At 45.7% G+C, this 22,098-nt stretch overlaps 1 protein-coding gene across 5 annotated transcripts in view; it reads right to left on the reverse strand.

The window, feature by feature from the left end:
• Positions 1-720: 720 nt before the first annotated feature.
• The window catches only part of SYNGR4 (synaptogyrin 4), a 42,897-nt gene continuing 21,519 nt past the window's right edge, over positions 721-22,098 (reverse strand). For all 5 annotated transcript variants that reach the window (XM_053265101.1, XM_053265100.1, XM_053265098.1 and 2 more), the window contains exons 4-5: positions 6,149-6,285; positions 721-2,119 (exon numbers count right to left, since the gene is read on the reverse strand). In XM_053265101.1, the coding sequence (XP_053121076.1) occupies positions 1,901-2,119; positions 6,149-6,285 (356 nt within the window). In that variant the 3' untranslated portion in view covers positions 721-1,900. The remainder of the gene's footprint in view (positions 2,120-6,148; positions 6,286-22,098) is intronic.

A 22,098-nucleotide genomic window follows, 5' to 3' on the forward strand; every position in this document is an offset into this window, starting at 1 on the left:
GCTTGTTTGTATTGTCATCTTTGTGCTTCCTTGTTCAATGTTCATTTGTCTTCATTTCCCACACTATCTTCTGTACAGTGCTTGTTCTGATTGCTGTTAAAACAGTGGCTGCTCTTTCTCTTGGGGTTTAGTTTATATTAAATGTTTGTGTTGGGACAGCACACATTCCTGTAGCAACACATTCCTATGGCTCTCACAGAAACTATTGTCTCATAGTAAAATTCTCTTAGTTTGTGTGTTTTCAAATGAAACTACAAATAACCTGTACACGTGAATTTTGTTACTTGATGGGATGCGGAAAGTATACTGAAAGCATATACCAGTCAATATGGGCAATCTGTTTATATTTTAGACTGATTGTAATGCAATCTTGTGCATTTATCAGTGGCATTTATCTCCAAGGAAGTATGCACAGGACTGGTACTCTTATGCATCAACTGCTGTAAATCTCACACCTGAGAACAACTCTGAAAATAACTGGAATTACTATCTTGGAGATAGTATTGGTAAGGGAAATATTTAAAATTTAACATAAAACTCCTGAAAATAATATTAATTACATGTCATGGGTGTTTGGAAGGAAAACTTGTCTTGTGTGTTAAGAGGAAGAGATGGGTAGTTCTAATCATGGTTAGTCTAATCTAATAGGGGTGAAAAAGATGATAGATATTGCCAGTCCTAAATATTGTAAAATAATTAATTGAGCTAGTAAAATAACACAAGGCTGACAAACTGGCATTTATTTTTCTTTTTTTCAGAAAAGTAATCATTTGTTTCCTGGCCCCAGTCCAGCTATTGTCCTGGTGTAACTACTGGTGGCTGCAGATGTGCATTTCCATTAGTCAAAAGATACATTCAGCCAGTTCAATAGGGCTTAGATTGCAATGTGGATGGAGATGTGCATCCACATGCAAATCTGTACTTGCAGTGTGTGCAGAAGGCTGCATCCATATGCAGAATTTTGTCTGTTGGTTTGGGTGTGTGAGTTTGGCACTCAAAGTGGTATTGTCGCCCCCCCCCCCCCAGCTTTTCTCTTAAACTATGAAGGCAGAAAACTTCTTTTGGAGAGAAGTAAAGTTGGGGTGCTGGTTTTATTAAGTCTCCAAGGTTTTGGTTAACTAATGTGTGGTCTAGGGGGGTGCATGGATAGGGTATGGTTTTGATTTATTTACACATAATATGATGTTGTCCCAGCAGCAGTCAATAGTTTCTCATGCTTTTAGTAGTCATGAAAAACCACAGAAATTGCATGGAGAAACCATTTTGCCTCTAGATTGGGATAAGAAGCCAAGCAAGCAACTGAGTGACAGAGGGCAAATGCCTCTCCCAGCACTTGCACATATGCTTATCTTGGCCCCTTAAAATTGGGCTTGACAGCTAAAATAGCCACACAGTGCTGTCACTAGCTGGGAACACAACAAAGTGCTAAGGCAGATGTATGTGTGTGTGTCTTCTCTGGTCATAAGGTTGCTGACCTTTTAAGGCTGAGACCTTATATGTAGCTGTCACAGTACTGCATTTCTCCAGCTTGAAGCAGCAATGTGGGGCTGTGCTGCCTGCTTGTTCTGGCTCTAAAGGGCTGGGGCAAGCACCAGAATATGGTGCAGAACCTGAGCAAGCAAGCAAAGCAGGAAATAGGGAGCACCTTTCCTTTGCTTTTGTAAAGCTACTCCATTCTCTTTTTAACAGGTAGGCTGGGTCCTCCTCCCTCCAGGACATAATGGTTCTGGGCACCGTGTGTGTGTGTGTGTGTGTGTGTGTTTGTGTGTGGTCCGACTTTTGTGTTGCTCTGCTCTTAGCAAAGGCAAACATATATAAAATAAGTGTTCTGGTTTGGCAACAGACTCTCTCTCTCTCCCTCTCCCCCTCTTCTTTATTTATGGCAGGAATAAATGATTGCCTAGTCATCAGCATTCATTAATGTTAGTCGATTGGGTACAGGAGTGGATGGGTAGGGGTTTGGACCCACATTGTCAGGGTACCCCATATTGTTAGGAATGGCAGTGGTGGTGGAAGAGGAAAGGGTGGTCAAGGCAACAGATCCTTCATCCAAGGTCCGCTTGTAAGGAACAGGTGGCTCAGCCCAGAGATTTTTCAGAGCCAGGTAGGCCAGGTATACCTGTGGGGGAGAAAAGGTGGTGGGTCAAGTACTTGTATGCAGCTATGAAAATGGTTGGTTCCTTAGCTGGTGTAAATTGATGGCAAAATGCAAGAACCAGAAGCACAATTAAATCAAGAAGCGAGTGGGCTAATTGTGAGAATATTGATTTGAGATCTGGATTAAAATCACAACTTTGGTTATGGACTTGAGATTTAGTTTAGGTAATGTAAATCACTATTTCTTGTATTCTTCAAAACAACTATTGTGAGGACATACTGAAACTGTGGTGTATGCTCAGCACAATCAAAGTGCCAGGTAAATAACTATTAATAAGTAGCTTGTTTGTAATAAAACAAATGTGCATTCATATTCATGTGCGGATTAGTGACTGGTTGAAGGACAGGAAACAGGGGAGGTATAAATAGACAGTTCTCTAAATGGAGGGAAGTAAGAAGTTGGGTCCCCAGAGGGATCTGTACTGAGACCGGTGCTTTTTAATTTATTCGTAAATGATCAAGAAGTTGAGGTAAGCAGCAAGGTGGCCAAATATGCAGATGACACCAAACTATTTAGGATAGTGAAATCGAAAATAGATTGTGTGGAGTTCCAAAAGGATCTATCCAAACTGGGGGAGTGGGCAACAAAATGGCAGATGTGGTTCAGTGTTAGCAAGTGTAAAGCATATTGGGCAAAAAAACCCAACCTCACATATATGCTTATGGGGTCTGAGTTGTTGGTGACTGAACAGGAGAGGGATCTTGCGGTTGTAGTGGACAGCTCATTGAAAGTGTTGACACAATGTGTGGCAGCTGTGAAAAAAGCCAATTCCATGCTTGGAATCATTAGGAAGGGGATTGAAAATAAAACTGCTAATAGCATAATGCCCTTATACAAATCTATGGTATGGCCACATGTGGAGTAGTGTGTACAGTTCTGGTCACCATACCTCAAAAAGGACATTGTAGAACTGGAAAAGGTGCAGAAGAGGGCAACGAAGATGATCAGGGGCCTAGAGCACCTTCCTTATAAGGCTACAATACCTGGGGCTTTTTAGTTTAGAAAAAGGACTGAGGGGCGACATGATAGAGGTCTATAAAATCATGCATAGTGTGGAGAAAGTTGATCGAAATATTTCTCCCTCTTGCATAATACTAGAACCAGAGGGCCATCCCATGAAACTGATTGCCAAGAAATTTAGGACTGACAAAATGAAGTATTTTTCACACAATGCATAATTAATCTATGGAAATCTTTGCCACAGGGTGTGTTGACAGCCACCAGCCTGGATGGGTTTAAGAAGAGCTTAGATAAATTCATGGAGGACAAGTCTATCAATGGCTACTAGTCCGAGGGCTATAAGCTGCCTCCAGCCTAAGAGGCAAGATGCCTCTAAATACCACTTGCAGGGGGTAGCAGTAAGAGAGAGGGCATGCCCTGAGCTCTTGCCTGCAGGCTTCCCAGAGGCATCTGGTGGGCTACTATGTGCAATAGGATGCTTGACTAGATGGGCCTTGGGCCTGATCCAGCAGAGCTGTTTTTATGTTGTTTAAAAAAATTATATTACAAACAAAAAGTGGGATAAGGTAATGGGTTTTTTTAAAAAGCAAAGTAGAAAAGAGAAGATCTGATTCTGTTCAGGGTTTTTCTAGGTAAAACCAGGAAAAAATGTTTTATGTGAGTAGTATGAAGGGATTACATGGAAAGCCTTTTGTGTTTGAAAACAAATTAATATTGTATTATACTGTTGAGCAACTAAAATGCATCAAGCCTTTGAACTTCTGAGATGACTGATCTTATAAACCGCAGTGGAAACTGTTGGCTCTATCCACATTGGCCAAGCACAGATAGTCACTCTGTATTTGTAGATGAAAATGGCATGCCATGCAGAGGTGATTGGAAACTCATCTAGTGCTTTTATAAATATTAAATGGTGAGAGGAAGTTGGTGGAGGATTACGGGGTTCAGAGAACTGGCAAGGTGAAGAGAGCTGGAGGTGAGTAAATATAGGGGAAACTGGGAGCTGGGCAAATCAAAGAGAACTGAAACTATGTTAAAATCCCAAACGATTCTTACTAGGTTTTGCATGTAAAATGATTAGCTTAGATTAGCAAGAGAAAAGAGATGGACTATTTTGTTCTTCAGTGAGCAAAAGCGTGTTTGTTTTTTTCTAGGCTTACAAAGAATATTGACCATAATATATTTTAAATGAAAAAGCCAGTTTCCATTTTTGTGGGGGTTCTTAAATATCCTGTGACTGTGACCATCTCTCCTCATTACTGAGTGAAACCGACTACAAATTTTCCAGTTTCTCATTGACCAAAGTCGTCTTTTACAACTGAAAAGGTGTGGTTTTGGCAAATTTGACTTGGTGGGCTAATAGAGTGAACATAGGAAATTCAATTGCCCTGAACTTGACAGGGCACCTGATTAGATGTTACCAATGGTTCCTACTAGAGTTAAAGATTTTAACTGCTCAGCCTTCCTGGCCTAACAAATTCCAGTCGTGGGCTGCACTGAGTCCTAAATTGTTCTGGTTCACTCTGTGCCAGCTTGTAAATGAAGGCCTGCTGCAACTGCTCTCATGTGAAGGCTCCTCCTGATTAATTCTGCAGCTTGTTGATGGGAAGTATGAGTCACCCAGTTCCACAAGGAATGAAGGAATAAACATGCTCCAGAAGAGCTCTGTCCTGAAGCATTTTCTTGACAAACACTGAAACTGGTGAAAATGTATTGAGGTCTGAATCTTAAGACAAAAAGTTGGCAAGGTCTTCCCTAGCATGTGTGTGCACGTGCGTGCGCATGTGCACTTTAAATATCAGATACCCTATTTGTAAGATAAGCCAATAATCTATCTGTGAGGTGGGTTTGGTTCTCTCAGTATAGACCAATAACTTCAGATAGCAATGCCCAAATACCCGGAGGTCTGCTTTCTAAACTGGGTGACAAAAAGTGGTCTGTGCCTATTAATCGGCAACATAATGACTAGTTAGTCATGATTAAGCGCCACTCAAATAAATGGAACATTAGTCTCTACTAATTCCAGTCCCATTAATTTCAGTGGCTGACATCGTGACTAAAGTACTCGATGGAAGTCCTATTGAAATTAAGTTGTCCTTTAGAGTAACTTGTGGGTAAATTGTCTGGATGTCAGCCAGTGAGACTTAGTCATGACTAACTTATCTGGATGTTGCCCAGTATTTTTGCCCCACTGTTTAGGTTTGTATTTCTTGCACTTTGTTCTGGGAAATTAAAGTAGCGTGCAATGTTCCTCCTCCCAATCCAATGACCTTTAACTTTTCTAGAGCTAGGACCAAAGTTTTGACCACATCCCAAAATATGGCATTGACTTCTAAAAATATGTATATATTTGTTGTATCATTCTTTGTCCTCATTTCCTGCCCCTGACCCCGTCACCACCTCCAGTAAGTTGAATGATATTCCAACCACTTCCCTCCTCTTTCTGAATCCTAGCCAGGACATGGTTTGAAAAGCCTTATTGTTTCCATTCTCTATTCTAAGCAGTGGATTGCCACTCTGAATTGGTTCTCAAAAAAGTAGATGCTACAACTAATATCAGACCAATAAGAAGACAACCTTTAACTGCCGTTTTTGTGTCTCATTCTTTGTGATTAATATGAAAACCCATTCTGCACCGTGAATCAATTTGGCAGCCATTCCAAACACACACACTCAGAATAAAGAACAAGACTGTCATAAGGCACCAGTTTGCCTTAGCTCAGCTTTAGTATACCTGTTGTGCTAAAGAGAATTAGCTGCTTGCACATCATTTCAGAAAGATAAAGAACATTTACCATATGGAAAAATACTGCCCTTTCCAATTATCCTTTCCTCATCTGTCCTTCATCTGCTTTAATGACTAGCGTTAGTGCCACCTGCTTCCTAGAAGGGGTCAATTTCATTCTGATAAAAGATGGGGTTATCTTTTCACCCCTGCAGGGCTGCAGTAGAAGTATTCTGCTTCTGTGGCTGACTCAGTAGGGGGTCTCTTCACTTCAAAATAAAAGGGGGGATACTTGACTGACTCACCCAGCATGGAATGGAGAGGAAGGCAAAGGTGATGCTGGCCTGTGCTGCACTAGTTCCAAGCAAGTAGGTGTGAGTTGACCGATTCCATTGATTGGCTAGGAAACAGAAGCCAACAAACCACAGGCATGTCCAGATAACTGAGGAGAAAAGTGAGAATCAGCTGAAGACACAAATGAAGCTATTTTCTAGAGCAGGCCCTCTGAGCTACTTTTGGGCTGTTCACCAGCCTCTATTTTCTATCCCCTTGTCTTGTTTTTTCTAATAGCCATTACTTTTTCTCTCTGAATATTTTTTTCTGAACAATAGGAACAGAGTCGGCCCTCAGCGATGTTAGACCTAGAAATCCTCCCTGGTCTTTCAGAAAGCTCTGCATGAAAATTTATTCCTCAAGCCATAGTTGACACAAAACATATGCACACAATTATACAAGGTACCTTAGCATGATGCATTAGTTTTCCTTTATTGTGAGAAACATGCTTCAGATATGTTAAAACCCAAATCAGTTCAGTTTCAAGCCTGAGAAGGGCAGGTACATACCACTCTTGGCTCATCTGTGATTTTACATCTCCCAGTTCCAATCCCCATGCTTTGGGGGTCAAATTAGATGAGACAAGGAAGATCTATGATGAGAATCTGCAGTACAGTTTTTAAAGGTTAAAAGCAGTAGTGGTGGTGGTGGGGGTGTTGGAAGAAACTGATGGAGGAACCCCCCCCCCCTTTTAATATTGCTTTATGATGGAAATCTAAATTGCCATCTTAAAGCTATTTGCTTTGTGAGGAATACATATGGATATCTGTATGTTTTGCTTTCAGGCCAAATTCCAACTTCAAGGAGGGGTTGAGTGAGGAAAATGGGAGGAAGAGTTAAACTTAATAATAATAATAATAATAAATAATAAAATTAGAGACCCTGACTTTGGATCTCTTGCATCTCATCTAGCTGAACTCTGAACTTGCCTTAGAATTTTGCATATTTCAGGGCAAAGGAAAAGCAGATTGCTTACCTATAAAATAGCAATAGCAATAGCACTTACATTTATATACCGCTCTATAGCCGGAGCTCTCTAAGCGGTTTACAATGATTTAGCATATTGCCCCCAACATTCTGGGTACAAAAACAGGTTGTTTACCTGTAACTTTTGATCCTTTGATGGCTTGGCATCATTCACAACATTGGGCAGCCACCATGGAGGGATTTGAAAGCTCCATAAGGCGCTTGAAGCCCTGCCCTTCGCATGTGAAACATGCTTGGTCTCTTCGGGCAGCAAGCGCCTCAGTTCCTAGACTGACTGTGATTACTGGAGCTTCTACAGGACAGCAACGAAGCAGGTAAGTGTATAAGAAAACCTCAGTATTTGCGTGGGTTCCATTCCCAGCTAGTGCCATGGATGCTGGAACCGTGAATACTGATACATTAGGGTAATGGGCTAGGTTCCAGCGGGAATCGGAATGAGCGAAAAATGGGTGGGAAAACAATGAAAACCTGCCAAATAAAGTGCCCTACCATGCTCTTCAGGTCCCCTGCATTCCAGCAATGCAACCCAAGAGGAGAAAATTAACCAAAAATCACAGTATTTTTGGCCTTTTTAAAAAAAGCTATAAAATAGCTCCTAACGTCTGCCGGTCTCTGCCCTACTCAAAATGGTGGCCGGAAATTACCTCCAAGCTCATTTCTGGCCACCCTTGACCTGCGGATTTAACCCTCCCCCACCCCGGGTTTTTTTCTCACGTATACCAAGGTCGGTTGCCTATTACCCAACTGCAGATATCAAACCGTGAGTATTGGACCTACGATTAACGAGGTCCTCATGTATCAGATGAGTGGAGAGGCTGGGAGGGTGTTGTGAATGATGCCAAGCCACCAAAGGATCAAAATTTACAGATGAGCAACTGTTTATCCTGGTGATGGCTATGCATCATTCCTAACATTGGGCGAGTAGCTAGCTCCCAAATAGGAGGTGAGAATTTAAAGAAATTTATTGAGTACAGACTTCCCAAAGCCAGCCGCAAAGCTGCAAGAGTATGACGTTGAATAAAGGGTTGATCAGATGACCAGGTGGCAGTTTTATGGATGTTTGAGAAATTAACGGCAGACAGGTACACAGCTGACATTGCCATTGCTCTCATTGAATGAACCTTGAAGTTGGAGGGTGGAGAGACTCCTTGCTTTTTGTAACAGGAAAGGATAGCTTAGACCAGCCATTCCAACAGCCTTTGCCTGGAGACTGGTTCACCCTTATTTCTGCCCTCAAAGGTGACAAAGAATATATGGGTACACCTGAAGTCTTTTGTATGCACCAGGTAATATAGGACAGTTCTCCAAATGTCTAATGAATGCAATGATTGCTCGAGAGGCATTTTAGGATTAGGAAAGAAAGTGCGCAAGTCGGTATCTTGGTTAATGTGGAAGTCTATGATCTTTGGAAGGAATGATGGCTTAGACCTCATTACTACCCTGTTAGGATAGAATATAGAGTAGGGGCCATCTATCCGTAGTGCAGCAAGTTCACTAATTCTCCAATCTATTGTAATAGCTACAAGGAAAGCCACCTTAAACAATATCAGTTTAAGAGAGGTTGAATGTAGCAGCTCAAAAGGGTCCTCAGGCAGTGTAGAAAGAACCAGGGACAGGTTGCACTGGCTCCTTGAGTGGAGGAAAGAGGTTCAGTCCCTTCATGAACTATTTACAGTCTGGATGAGAAAAGACCGACAGAGCCCCAACCCATGTGCATGGTGGATATTACCGACAAGTGAACTTTGATGGAAGAGTTAGGCTAGTTTAATTGATGGAAGTCAGGTAAAGTAAGATTTGACGAGCTGATGCTTTGGACTGGCCAAAGCCTTTAGAATGGGCATAGATAGATAATCTTTTCCATTTACAGGAATCATTCTTCCTTGTGGAGGCCTTCCATTCATGTAGAAGGTTGTTGGTCAAAAGGTCAGCCTCCACACTGTCATTTTCAGGGTCCTCAAACTGTGATGGAGGACCTAGCCACTGCTCTGGTGGAGAAGATCTTGACGGTATCAAAGATAGCAGTGGGATCCCCAAGACTGGTGAAAGAAAAGAGGAAACCAAGGCTGTCTCAGCCACCATGGGGTAAGTAGAATGCATTCTGTTTTCTTTTGGAAGATTCTGCTGACTACACTGGAGATGAATGGGAAGGCTGAGAAAATGTAGAAAAGATTTTGCCCATGGGATCTGAAAGGTGTCACCAAGGGACCATTTGCCCACTGCAGCCCTTGAGCAGTACACCTGGCTTTTTTGGTTTGTCTGGTAACAAATTGATCCACGGGCAATCCCCTACAGTGGGGAGGGGAGAGTTCAGAACATCGGTATGAAGTTCCCACTAGAGTTGATCTACATTGGTTATCTGTCTGTTTAGATTGTCTGCAAGGATGTTGTCTATTCCCACAATGTGTAGGGCCAGTGGGTAAACACTGTATTATGCATCACTCCCATATTTGGATGGCAAGTTTGCACAAGTACTTGGAGACCGTGCCACTTTGATGATTCAAGTAGGCAATGGCCGTAGTGTTGTCGAGAATGACTTGAGCAGTCTTTCCTGAGAGGAGAGGCAGGAAGGACTTCAGGGCCAAGAAAACCACCATGAGCTCCAAGAAACTGATGTGACGGAGAGTTTATTGGTGGTTCCAGAGTCCCCTGGCACACAGACCCTTGCAGTGTGCACCCCACTCTATAAGGGATGTGTCTGTTGTGAGACTGATGATGCGGAAGGTTGGAATGGAAGGCTAACGTTCAGGTTTTTTGGAAGAGTCCAGCATAGAAGTGAGTCCAGAACAGAGACCGGAATCTCTAAGGGAAGATCTTGATCATCAATGTTGGGATGGAATACAGAAAGCAGCCATACTTGGAGGCAATGCATCCAAAGTCTGGTGCATGGTACTGTGGCTATACACGAGGCCATGAGACCCAAAAGGCATAGGTTGGCATGGAACATAAGAATTGTATTGTGGATCATTTGCTGCCTTTCTGGTGGGACAAAGGCTCGCTTCAGAGAGACATCTAAGATAGCACCTGAGGATTCAAATTTGACTTCTTCCAGTTGACCTGGATGCCGAGCATTTCCAATAGGGAGAGGACTTCTGCAACCTAGGACCAGAGAAGATCCATGTCGTTGGATGTGATCGGCCCATTGTCCAAGTATGGAAAGATGGAAATTTCCAGAGTCCTCAGGTGGGCGACCACTGTGCTCATACATCTTGTGAATACATGAAGTGCATTTGATAGGCCGAAAGATAGAACAGCCTATTGAAAGACCTGATCTCCCACTGTGAAATGCAGGTAACTTCAATGCCAAGGAAATATGAAAATAGACATATTTTAAGTCTAAAGTGGTGTACCATTCATCCCCTGATAAGAGCGGAAGAAACTGATGGAAACTTCCTGGTGAGTATGAATTCATTGAGTAGACGAAGGTCCAGTATGGGGCGAAGGCCACCATCTCCACTTGAAAGTATCGGGATTAGAACCCCGCCCATTGCTCTGAAGAGACTGGCTCTATCGCTCCTTTGGATAAGGGATTTTGAACCTCTGCTAGAAGTGTAGGAGTTACGGGGGTATGTTTTATTCCCATAAAGGGAGGAGTGGACAAGAACCCGAAGGCGTAGCCAGTGGAAACAATACATAACACCAAAGTGTTGGAGGTGATAAGACAGCAGGGTGCTAGGGGGCAGGCTGGATAACAGAAGAAATGGGAGAAATGGATGAGGGTTCTAAGAAGTCAAAGGCCTTGTTTGGAGGTCTCCTGGCTTCTCATCTTCTGGTGGTGTGAAAAGGGTCTTTTTGGAGTTTGAGGAAAAGATCTCCAATAACCCCTACAGTCATTGCAAAAACAGGAGCTTCTAAATTTGTCAGGTTTGCGGAATTTCTGAGTATAAAACCTGACAGAGGAAAAGGATGACACAAACGTGCAGGCAGTGAATTTAGATTTCTTCATCCTTTACATTACTTAGCCAGCTTCCTTACCAAATAGCCCTTCCCTGTTGGAGGGCAAGTCCTCTATTTTGTCATGCATGTCCTGTTGCAAAGATGAAGACTGCAACCACACATGCCTTCAAAGCGAGACTGCACTAGCCATAGTGCAAGACTTGGTAACTGAGACTGAGTTATAAAACACTTATAAGTGTTTTGCAGTACTTAATGACTGAGGAGTAACATCAGAGGATTTTGCAAAGAGTTCTTTAAAGAGAGTCTGTAGATGCACAGGAGCCTCTTGTATGTCCTCTTTGAAGCCCTCCCAGATGGCATAATTAAATTTGGACAAGTAGGCAATATCATCTGAGACCTTCATACTTAGTGAAGATGAGTAGATTTTATGACCCACTGTGTCCAGTTTTCTGCCTTCAAAAACAGAAAATTTATGCTATGAATTCAAAGCATAATTATAGTCACAAAATCAAATAGTATACTTGATACAAAAAAATGAACATATAACCCACCATAGCAGTTTATGGAGTTTCTGTCATAAACCAGGGTAGAATGATGTTTTCCTGACCTAGAGCAAAGGGCGCAATCCACCACTAAGGAATTGGGTGGGAGCTGTTTAAATAAAAAAACTGACAATCTTCCTCCTGTATGTGCTAGAATTTTTCAAGCCTGCGCAAAGTGGAAGCCATAGATGGAGCCTCCCAGGGAGCCTTTGCAGAATTGATTAGAACAGGCCGCATGGGTAAGGCCGCAGGTGTGGTCATTAAGGAAGAGGCTATTAAATCATAGACCGAGTTGCTTACAGTCTTAGCTGGAAATTTCAGTTCTCGGTTGATGCTGTCAAGGCATCTCATGATGGGTTATCCTCGTCACATGCTCCTGGGCAGGACTATGCAAATCAGATCAAAAAGGCAGTCCTATATAGCTCTGACGGGGATAACCCCACCCCAGTTCTTCTCATCCTGTTGCTCCTGGCAGGCTGCTCTTTCTCGCGTCCTCCTCCAGTTCAGGCTTGTATTCCTCAATTGTCCTCCTTCCCAGTCCTTGTGCCTTATTGTTCCCTCGTATCTGTCGTGTAGTGTATTTTTTTTTTTTAATCTTATTAGTTTTTGGCCGTTTCATCCTTGTGTGTCGTTTTTTTGTGGCGACCCCCCCACACACATCCCGTCCTTCCCGGGACAGCGTTGTATGGAGCATTCCTCTAGGGGCTTCAGAAGTCTAAGAAGGGCCATAAACGTGCTTGTGCCAACCGGATGCCACTTCGAGCGTTTCCCTAGGCACTCGAGGAGACCGGGCAACCCGCCTCCTACCGCTCCCCTATGTTCTAAAGAGCTTAGCACCCCTATCCTCCCTGCCCCGGCCCTGGCTGACTCCGTTCTTTCTGGGCAGGCAGCTGGAGAGGTCCTGCATTCGATCGCCCTTCGGGAGGCGAGTCCTCAGGCAGTACGGAGGGGAGAGAGTGCTAAGAGCGACCGAGGTGCTTAACGCGCAGCTTGGCTTCGGAACGCGGTGGTGATCAAGCGGAGCCTCTTTTTGCTGAGCTTAACGAGTGCCTCAGAGCGGGCACGCTAAGACCGCTCCTGAATCCACCCCCCTCACAAGCGGAGATTCACGCTTTTCCCTCCCAAGTCGAGATGGCGGCCCCCGCTAGCGATCTCCATATTGCCCAAGATGGCGTCGCCTCAGAAAGGGCGGGAGTTACGGCCATTACTGCTTCTACTTCGGCTACAGCGAGTCTGGTGAGATCGACCCTGTCGGAGGGGCGGGAGGGTTCCCCCCTATCGGAAGCTGCTGGCAGTCAGCCCATTCCTCCCCAGGTTCCCCCGGAATGGCAAAGCTGGCTTAAAACAGCCATTTCAGAGTCTCTGAGTCTCTTAAAGAACCCTAAAAGATGAAAGCATTCTAAAAGGCGCAGGCATCTCTCTTCCTCCTCCTCTGAGGAATCTTCAACCTCCTCCTCCCCATCCCCTCCACCCAGAAAAGCTAAATCCAAAAAGAGACATTTGAAAAAGTTAAAAAAGCCCCAAAAATCTTCCAAGACTATCTCTGTTCACTCCTCTGAAATATCTGGGGAGGAGTCGGCGGACCCCACAGCCACAACCATCCGCCCAGTGAGGAATAAAGGGCTTCCTGCACCGTCCCCTCCCCTGGAGGAGGAGGCAGACGAGAACCCTGGGGGTAACGTAGGGGGAGAGGGGGATCGTGAGGAAAATCCCGAGCCTGATAGAGATGAAGGGGACTGGTCGGGGGCTGAGGACCTGGAGCAATCTCAGGTCTCTCAACGTTTATTCACCCCGGAAGACTTTAACCCCCTCATGACCAAGGTCTTAACCGCTATTGGTCTTCTGGCCAAACCCCCCTCAGATCCAAGCCAGAACCCCAAGGGCGACCTGGTTTTTCCCAAACCACAGCCACGTGAATTACCTCTGCCTATGCCAGTTTATTTTTCAGAGGTCATCAAGGCGGAGTGGGCTACGCCAAGTGTTCCTAAGAAACCAACATCATTGGCCACCAGGTTCTACACCTTCCAACAAGAACCTTCCTCGTTACTGAAGACTCCAACCACCGACGCTCCCATCTCCCAGCTGAGCAGCGGCTCCCTGGTTCCAAGAGATGGAGAAGGATTCTTAAAAGATGCCTCCGACAAGAAGGTGGATTTCACTTTCCGACGCGTCCACGACAACTCATCCTTGGCCACCCGCTCCTCCGCAGTGGCTTCAATGACGGCCAGAGCCAGCCTCTTATGGATCAACGACCTTATTGACGAGACACCCCCCAAATCTGTCCATCTCAGACAACAACTACTGAAGCTTCAGCGCGTGCAGGCCCTCATTGCCGATATGTCCCTCGACTCCATCCGTTACTCCTCAAGAACATCAGCAGCATCCGTGGTTGGCAGACGGCACCTGTGGCTAAAAGCCTGGCACGCAGACTCCGCTTCCAAGAATAACCTGTGTGCACTACCATACGAGGGCTCGAAATTGTTCTGAGATTCAGCATTGGAGAACATCCTGGTCGAATCTAAGGACAAAAAGAAGACCATGCCTTCTGCAACACGAAAACCCGACAAGACTCCCTTCAGAAGAAGTTACCAACCTTTTCGTTCCTTTCATCCCTCCTTCAGGGGCAGAGACCGAGACTTCCACAGTTCAAGGGCTTCCTGGCCCCGCCAACTTTTTACTAGCAGGAACTCCACCTTCCGCAACACTAGCACTCAAGGAAAGCAACAAGGGAAGCCTCAGTTCTGACTCAGATTCCTCCTGCCTAGGAGGTCGCCTGTCCAACTTACTTCCTTCATGGCTCCACGACATCACGGATGCCTGGGCTCTGGACTTAATAAAATCAGGATACAGGATAGAACTGAGCTCCTCTCCTCGCCCAAGGTTTCTACCCACTCCACGCTCTCGCTGTTCTTCCAAGCATTCAGAAATGTCCCTGGCCATTCAACACCTGCTGGACATAGGAGCCATAGAGCTGGTCCCAAAGGGCCAGGAGGGGAGAGGAGTTTACTCTATCCTGTTCACTGTACCCAAAAGGACGGCTCCCGCAGAGCTGTTCTCGACCTGAAACACCTCAACGCGTATGTAAAGACCCGCAAATTCCGCATGGAGTCACTTCGCTCCATTTTAGAATCTCTGCAACAAGGAGATCAGCTCACTTCAATAGACTTAAAGGAGGCTTATCTGCACGTCCCCATTCATCGCGACAGCAGACCCCTTCTTCGTTTCAAGTACTCAGGAGTGGATTATCAGTACAAGGCCCTTCCATTCGGCCTTGCCTCAGCGCCCAGGACCTTCACCAAGATACTCGCCCCCGTCCTTGCGCCTCTTCGCCTTCAGGGGGTGCATATATTTGGATACCTGGACGATCTTCTCCTGAAATCGGATTCTCCCAGCACAGCAAAAAGAGACCTAGAAAGAACTCTGGAAGCCCTGAAACGACACGGTTTTCTGATCAATGAAGCCAAGAGCCACCTATCTCCGACCCAGAGGATTCGCCACCTCGGGGTCATCATCGACACGCTGAAGGGCAGGGTCTTCCTCCCGGAGGACAGAGTCCATGTCGTCATTTCAGAAACGAGACTGATTCTGTCGCACCAGAAGTCACCGGTCTTGTCCTTAGCCCGCCTCCTAGGACTCATGGTCTCTACTCTCAAAGCGGTTCCGTGGGCAAGGCTGCACCTGCGCGACCTACAGTGGTTCCTCCGGCGCTTCCAGCCTTACATCTCCAGGAGGCGCAACATCTCCGTCATTCTGCCCCCACAAGCCAAAAAGTCTCTGCTGTGGTGGACCCGCCCACAGAACCTCTCAATGGGCAAGCGCTTCCTAGAATGTCCGAAGTTAATAGTCACAACAGACTCCAGCAACAGGGGCTGGGGAGCCCACTGCCTCCAGCATTCGGTGCAGGGAAAATGGGACCAACATGAACAATCCCATTCTATAAATTGGATCGAACTGAGGGCCATCCGCCTTGCTCTCCTACGTTTTCAGCCGCTGGTCCAGGGAAAAGATGTGCTTGTAAAAACGGACAACACCACGGCCAAGGCACATGTGAACAGACAAGGGGGAACACGCTCATGCTCCCTCTTTCAGGAGTCGGTCCTCCTCCTATCCTGGGCAGAGAATCACCTCAGCTCCATTGCAGCACACCATGTCAAAGGAGACCTGAACTCGATTGTGGATTGGCTCAGCAGGGAGGACCTGCTCCCAGGGGAGTGGTCGCTGAACAGTTCAATATTCGAACAATTGGCATCCAAGTGGGGACATCCTCAAGCAGACCTATTTGCCACTCCCCTCAACGCAAAGGCGGAAACCTTCATCACCAGGTTCCCCTGTCGGTCAGCCTGGGGAACAGACGCGCTATCCTGCAGATGGCCCCGAGGACTCCTGTACGCCTTCCCTCCAATTCCCCTTCTGGCCAGAGTGCTTCGAAGAATAAGAACCCTAGAAGCAGAGGTCATCATGGTGGCCCCCTTCTGGCCCAGACATCCTTGGTTCACGGGTCTGATCTCCATGGCGGTAGACCAGCCATGGCATCTTCCCCCGAGGCCAGACCTTCTACTTCAGGGGCCGGTTCATCACCCCAACCCAGGCTGGTTTCAGCTAGCCGCCTGGAGACTGAGTGGAGCCGGCTGCGAGCACAGGGAATACCACAGAAAGTGACAGAAACCATTCTGGCCTCCAGAAAAGACTCTACGAACCGTATCTATCAGTACACGTGGAGGATGTTTCTGCGTTGGCTCCGACGAAATAAAATTCCCAGCGACAGAGCCTCCCTTACCCACCTCTTGCACTTCCTCCAGGATGGCCTTGACAAGGGTCTAAAACCCAACACTCTCAAAAGACAGGCGGCATCCTTGTTACCGATTTTGAGAGAGTCATCATCTCCAAGCCCCAAGGACCGTTCCCTCCTGAAGAGATTTCTGCAGGGAGCCACCTTACTGTCCCCACCCGTTATTCATCCTTTTCCATCTTGGAACTTGAATCTGGTTCTTAGAGCGTTGCAGGAACCCCCCTTTGAACCTATCCGTTCTATTCCGCTGAGGCTTCTTTCTCAAAAATTGGCCTTCCTGGTGGCGCTCACTTCGGCCAGAAGAGTCTCCGAACTCAGAGCGCTGTCCATTCACAAGGCACGCTGTGTATTCTCGGAGGACTCAGTCCGGTTAATTCCAGACCCATTTATCCTCCCCAAAGTGTCTCCCATTTCCACGTTTCCCAGGACGTTTTCCTACCTTCCTTCTGCCCTCATCCAGAACACCCCCGGGAAAAACTATGGCACAAACTCGACGTTCGTCGATGTTTAAATCAATACATCGAAAGAACGGCTAGCTTCCGTAGAACTGACACTATGTTTGTCTCATTCTTACCTATCTCCATGGGAGAGGCCATATCTTCCCGAACTATCACCAGGTGGATTAGGGCTTGTATTACTTTAGCGTACGAAACCCAAAAGGTTCCTCTGCCAGCTAATATCTGGGCGCATTCTACCAGGTCGGCCGCTGCCTCTGCCGCCTTTGCTACTAATGCCTCCGTTCAGGAGATTTGCAAGGCGGCAGTATGGAAAAATCCATCCACTTTCATAAAACTATAGGCTAGACGTGTATTCTGCCGCTCAAGCGGCATTTGGGAGGAGAGCGCTTCAGAGAGTTCTTCCCCAGGAATAGAGCAGCGTATTTTCCCTCCCTGGGACTGTAGACGTACTGCTTTGGTATGTCCCATCATGAGATGCCTTGACAGCATCAACCGAGAATGAAGCATTGTTTACTCACCGTGAGGGCTTCTTCTGGTTGCTGCTGTCAAGGCATCTCAGCCCGCCCTTGTGGCACGCTGCTCTCCTCCGGGGGAAGAATCTTCCTATGGATAGAAAGGGACGGTTCCCTCCCGTTTTCTGTTGTCGTTGGCTGATCCTACTCTTCCTATATTCATGGTTCCTGTTTATGTATTTTGTCTCCATCTAATGCTTTCCCTCTGGTTCGCTCGACCTAGAAGAACTGGGGCGGGGTTATCCCCGTCAGAGCTATATAGGACTGCCTTTTTGATCTGATTTGCATAGTCCTGCCCAGGAGCACGTGACGAGGATAACCCATCATGAGATGCCTTGACAGCAGCAACCAGAAGAAGTCCTCACGGTGAGTAACCAATGCTTCGTTCAAGGCCTAGAGTCTTGGCCATTTCGGATACTTGGATTCAACAAGATGTTGTCTGCTCTGTTGGGGAATCAGGAGGGTTATTAGGGATGGTGTCATCTGGAGAGGTTCCAGATGGAGTCTCTGTTATGCTAGAGTCAGTATCAGAGTCAGATGATGAAGGTACATCATTGTTGGGAGCAGGCTTGTCAGGTAAGACAGGCGCATCCGGTGGTAGCAAAAGTTCTACAGGCTGGTCAGGTTGTGTAGGAACTTGAGGTTGAGGAGCAGGTGTAGCAGGATGTGATGGTGGTTGATTTAATGGTGCAGGGTGAGCTGGGCTCTTTAAGGGGTCAGTAGGCTGGCTATGGTTGTTGAAAGTGGAGCAAAGTTTATTCATTTTTCATTGGCAGAATTCCTCATCGTATGGAAGAGGAGAATGTCCTAGCATTGTGTCCTGGAAGCGCCCCATCTTGCACATATAGCCATAATCCAGAGCCCCTGGTGAGCTCCAGTAATCAAACCTGCGTCTATAAGGAGACCGGAGTGGTAAAAAGAAATTCAGATGTTCTCTCCAGGAAGATGGTACATGGACAGGCAAAGCTGTTGGGGTGACGCTGGCCAGAGAAGAAAGCAGAGTCACCCTTGCTGGAGAAACAGCTGGAATAACTCTAGCCAGAGAAGCAGATGGGGTCTTAGGTTTCCCCGAGTTCCTGAGGTTGAGGTCATCATCAACGTCTGGTCCACAAAGGGCAGAACCCTTAAATGTTGAGCCAGATGTAATAAGAGGTGAGTCCAATATGGAGTTGAAGTCAGGAATTTGAATGTCCTTTGACATCGAATAAGTCGAAGGCAGGCTCAGTTCAAAGGCTGTCTACATTAACGTCGACACTGAAGCAAGGGATGAAAAATTGAGATCAGCAATGTGGGTGGAGCCACTGTCATCAGTGTTGAAGCCGAAGAACGAAGGTTGGTCGATGTTGAAGCATGACATGAAGTGTCTGTCCAAAACAGGTTGCAGTGAAGAAGAGGAGGAATGGATTACTTGGACCAATGTTGGTGCCAGTGTCGGGCACTGATGTAGAACACACTCAAGGTGGGTGCTTGTTCATTGGTTCAGAATGGTGCTCGATGGTCAACCTTGAAGAAGCAGTAGAGGAGGAAGTCATAAATATCATAGTTGCTGAAGCCGGACGCCCTGACGGAATCAAAGATGTTGATGCTGTTGGCTTTGGCAGCAGTTTGGATTGCAGTGGCTTCGGATGTCTTTAGCTTTTTAGAAGAGGAGGAATTGGAGCCATTGCTCTTTCTCTTCTTATGCCTGTGGGATTCCTTTGTGAGATCCTTTTTAAAGGAAGTCAACCCCAATGTTGGATGGAGATTTCGACATCAACTTAGATATCAATGCTGTCGATGTTGCTGGCATCGGTGTTGGCAGTTGAAGGGCTGGTTCATAAAGTGCGGCTCTTAAGAGGAGCTCCTGGCTCTTCCTCGTCTGTTTGGAAAAGGGCAGACATATCCTGCAGGATTGTATGTTATGGTCCTCTCCAAGATACAGTAGGTAGAGCTCGTGGCTGTCAGAGGATGCTAAAGTTCCGTGGCATGAGGTGCAACATTTAAAAGGTTTTCTTCAAGTCCATGAGAGAATAAATTAGCATTTCGAGATTGAGGGGGGAAACAGAATGGTCAGGGAATTCTGAGGTTAAAGCCAATGGAGCATGAAAAGCCAAATCCAAAACGAAAGTGTAAATGTAGTAAAAAAATGGGCCAAGGTAAGAACCAGAAAAAACATGAAAATACCAAGTCCAAAACTATAGGCAGAGACAAATCCAGTAAAAACAGTCCAAAAGTCAGGATAAATGAGAAATATAAGGATAAAAAAATGTTCTTTTTGTGTTCCAGAAACCAAGGTTGCGGTGCAGAACCCTAGGGAAGTGCACGGCAGAAGGAAAAGAAATGAGGGGAAGAGGCACCTTGTGGAGCTTTCAAATAGCCTCCGTGGTGGCTGCTGTGCAGGTGCAGAGCCCACCTAGCTGCCACAAGGATCTGTTACTTGAGTTGGCATCTGTGCGAATCACACAAATGGGCATTGCACTTGTGTAGTACCTCATTCAGAACCTTCTAGAGCTTTGCTTCAGAGCATTTTGACATGAGCCCTGCCGTGTGTGTGTATGTGAGAGAGGGGGGGGGGGACGAGAACACCTTACCTATCCTCCCTCAGTGCAAAGACCATCACTGCAAATCACAAAACCTTGAGAAAAACTACAGCAGCAGGGAGGGCTATGTGATCTTCAGAAATAGGTAAGTAACCTATTTTGTTCTTCGTAGCTACAGAAATCAAGCCATTCTAAGGGAAGGTTCACACAACAGGCAGCAAGTCTGGATGGCGCAAACTGCCAGTTCCTGGTAAGTGCGTGCTCCCAGCACAAGCTGGTACTTCAACTCCTTTTGTGAACCCAACACAACACAAAAGGTGTTTCGCAGCAACTCCCTTCAGGAACCCAACACCAACTTCACATCTTGGTTATAGATGGAGGGAAATGCTGCTTGTGAACCCAATATTGATGGGTTTGCAGGTTGCCAGAACCTAAGGGGTATACTCGTGGATCAAATGGGCCGTAACCCAAAGTTTGGCTTAAAAAAAGCCAAACCTGCCAACCATTCACCCACTTTGGATGCTGAGTGGCACTTCATATTCTCAATGTCCAAAGTCCAATCATTTTATTTACATAGGGTAGGTTCAACTGACAGGTGGCAAGTTTGGGACACAAACCGAAAAGCAAATGTTCTAGTCTAGGAAATATGAAAAGTCAAAATGGGCTTAAGGGAGAAATGCTGGACCAGGTCAGGCAAGAACATTATATTTGTGGAATAAGTGAATAGAAAGTGGGCACTGTGTAAACAGCATGCTGGATTAGATGGGCCTTGGGCCTGATCCAGCAGGGCTATCTATGTTAAGAGCCAAGTGTAGGGCCTGTAACCCCTGCTAACTTGGCAAAGAGGCACCTTTTTTACGTGGTGATTCTCTTTTATTGAGCAGAGGGAGAGTAACTGGCCCTATCCATCCCCAGTACAGTACCTCCAGTGACTGTTGCTAGTGTCTATCTTATCTATCTTTTTAGTTTGTGAGCCCTTTGGGGACAGGGATCCATCTTATTTATTTATTATTTCTCTGTGTAAACCACCCTGATATTTTTGGAAGGGCGGTATAGAAATCGAATAAATAAATCCTCTGATTTGGTGAGCTGAAGTAACAACCACAAGCAAGTCAGCTTTGAAGGAGAGAAGATGAAGATCACAAGTGGCCATTGGTTCAAAGGGTTTAATGGTCAGGGAAGACAATAAGACGTTAAGTTCCCAAGCAGGGACTGCCAAAGAATTCTGTGGATACTGATGCAGCAAGCCTTTAGAAAGTGCTTAATATTAGATGAGAAGAACAAGAAGGAAGACGAGGTAGTCTGATGGTATGATGAGATGGCAGTTAGGTGGACATGATTGGATGATACTGACAAACTCTGCTTGGCTAGGGAGAGGAGGTAAGCTAATATACGGAGATGCAATAGCATGAGAAACATTGACAGCAAATTTGGAGAACCTCCTCTATTTGGCAGCATAAGAGTGTCTGATGGAGGTTTCTTAGACTATTGAAGTACAGCTAAGTGTTCTGGAGAAAGTACAGAGAGCATTGGGGGAGTGACAAGGGGTGGATGGATTTTCCACACAATGAAGTATTGTTGAAAAACATTCAGATGCAGGATCCAGCTGTCCTGCATGAAGAGAAAGTTTGGATAAGATGGAAGATGAGCATATATGCTCCTGGAGAGGAGAAGGGTTTTAAACCTAGGCTGACAGGGTTGTCATGATGCAATTGGTATACAGTTTGCATTGTAATTCCATTTTGTAGAAACTGAGGGATTATTTGGGAATGGAGGGAACAAGTAGACAAGTCCAAGTCCCCAGCTGCAAATATAGTGTCACCAAGGGAGTCAATCATGTGAGGTTCTGCTGCAGAATCGATGGCATTGGCAGTTCTCTCCTGTCACAAATGACAGGTGGAGAGCCCCATAGCTGAAAAAGGTGAGAGACTACTACTTTGCATATAAACTGTACTTACAATTTTTCAACAAAAGTTCTCAATCATTTAAATAAATAAGGTCCCAAATGGGCTCACAATCTAAAAAGTAATATAAGGTAGACACCAGCAATAACCACTGGAGGGATGCTGTGCTGGGGATGGTTAGGGACTGTTGCTCTCCCCCTGCTAAATATAAGATAATCACCACTTTAGAGTATACCTCTTTGTTCAGTTAGCAGGGTTAACTGACTACTTTAGCACTTATTTATTTATTTAATATACTGCCTGACTCCAAATGCTGT

Source organism: Hemicordylus capensis, chromosome 6 (genome assembly GCF_027244095.1).
Source record: "Hemicordylus capensis ecotype Gifberg chromosome 6, rHemCap1.1.pri, whole genome shotgun sequence".
In the NCBI taxonomy this organism is placed as follows: Eukaryota; Metazoa; Chordata; class Lepidosauria; order Squamata; family Cordylidae; genus Hemicordylus; species Hemicordylus capensis.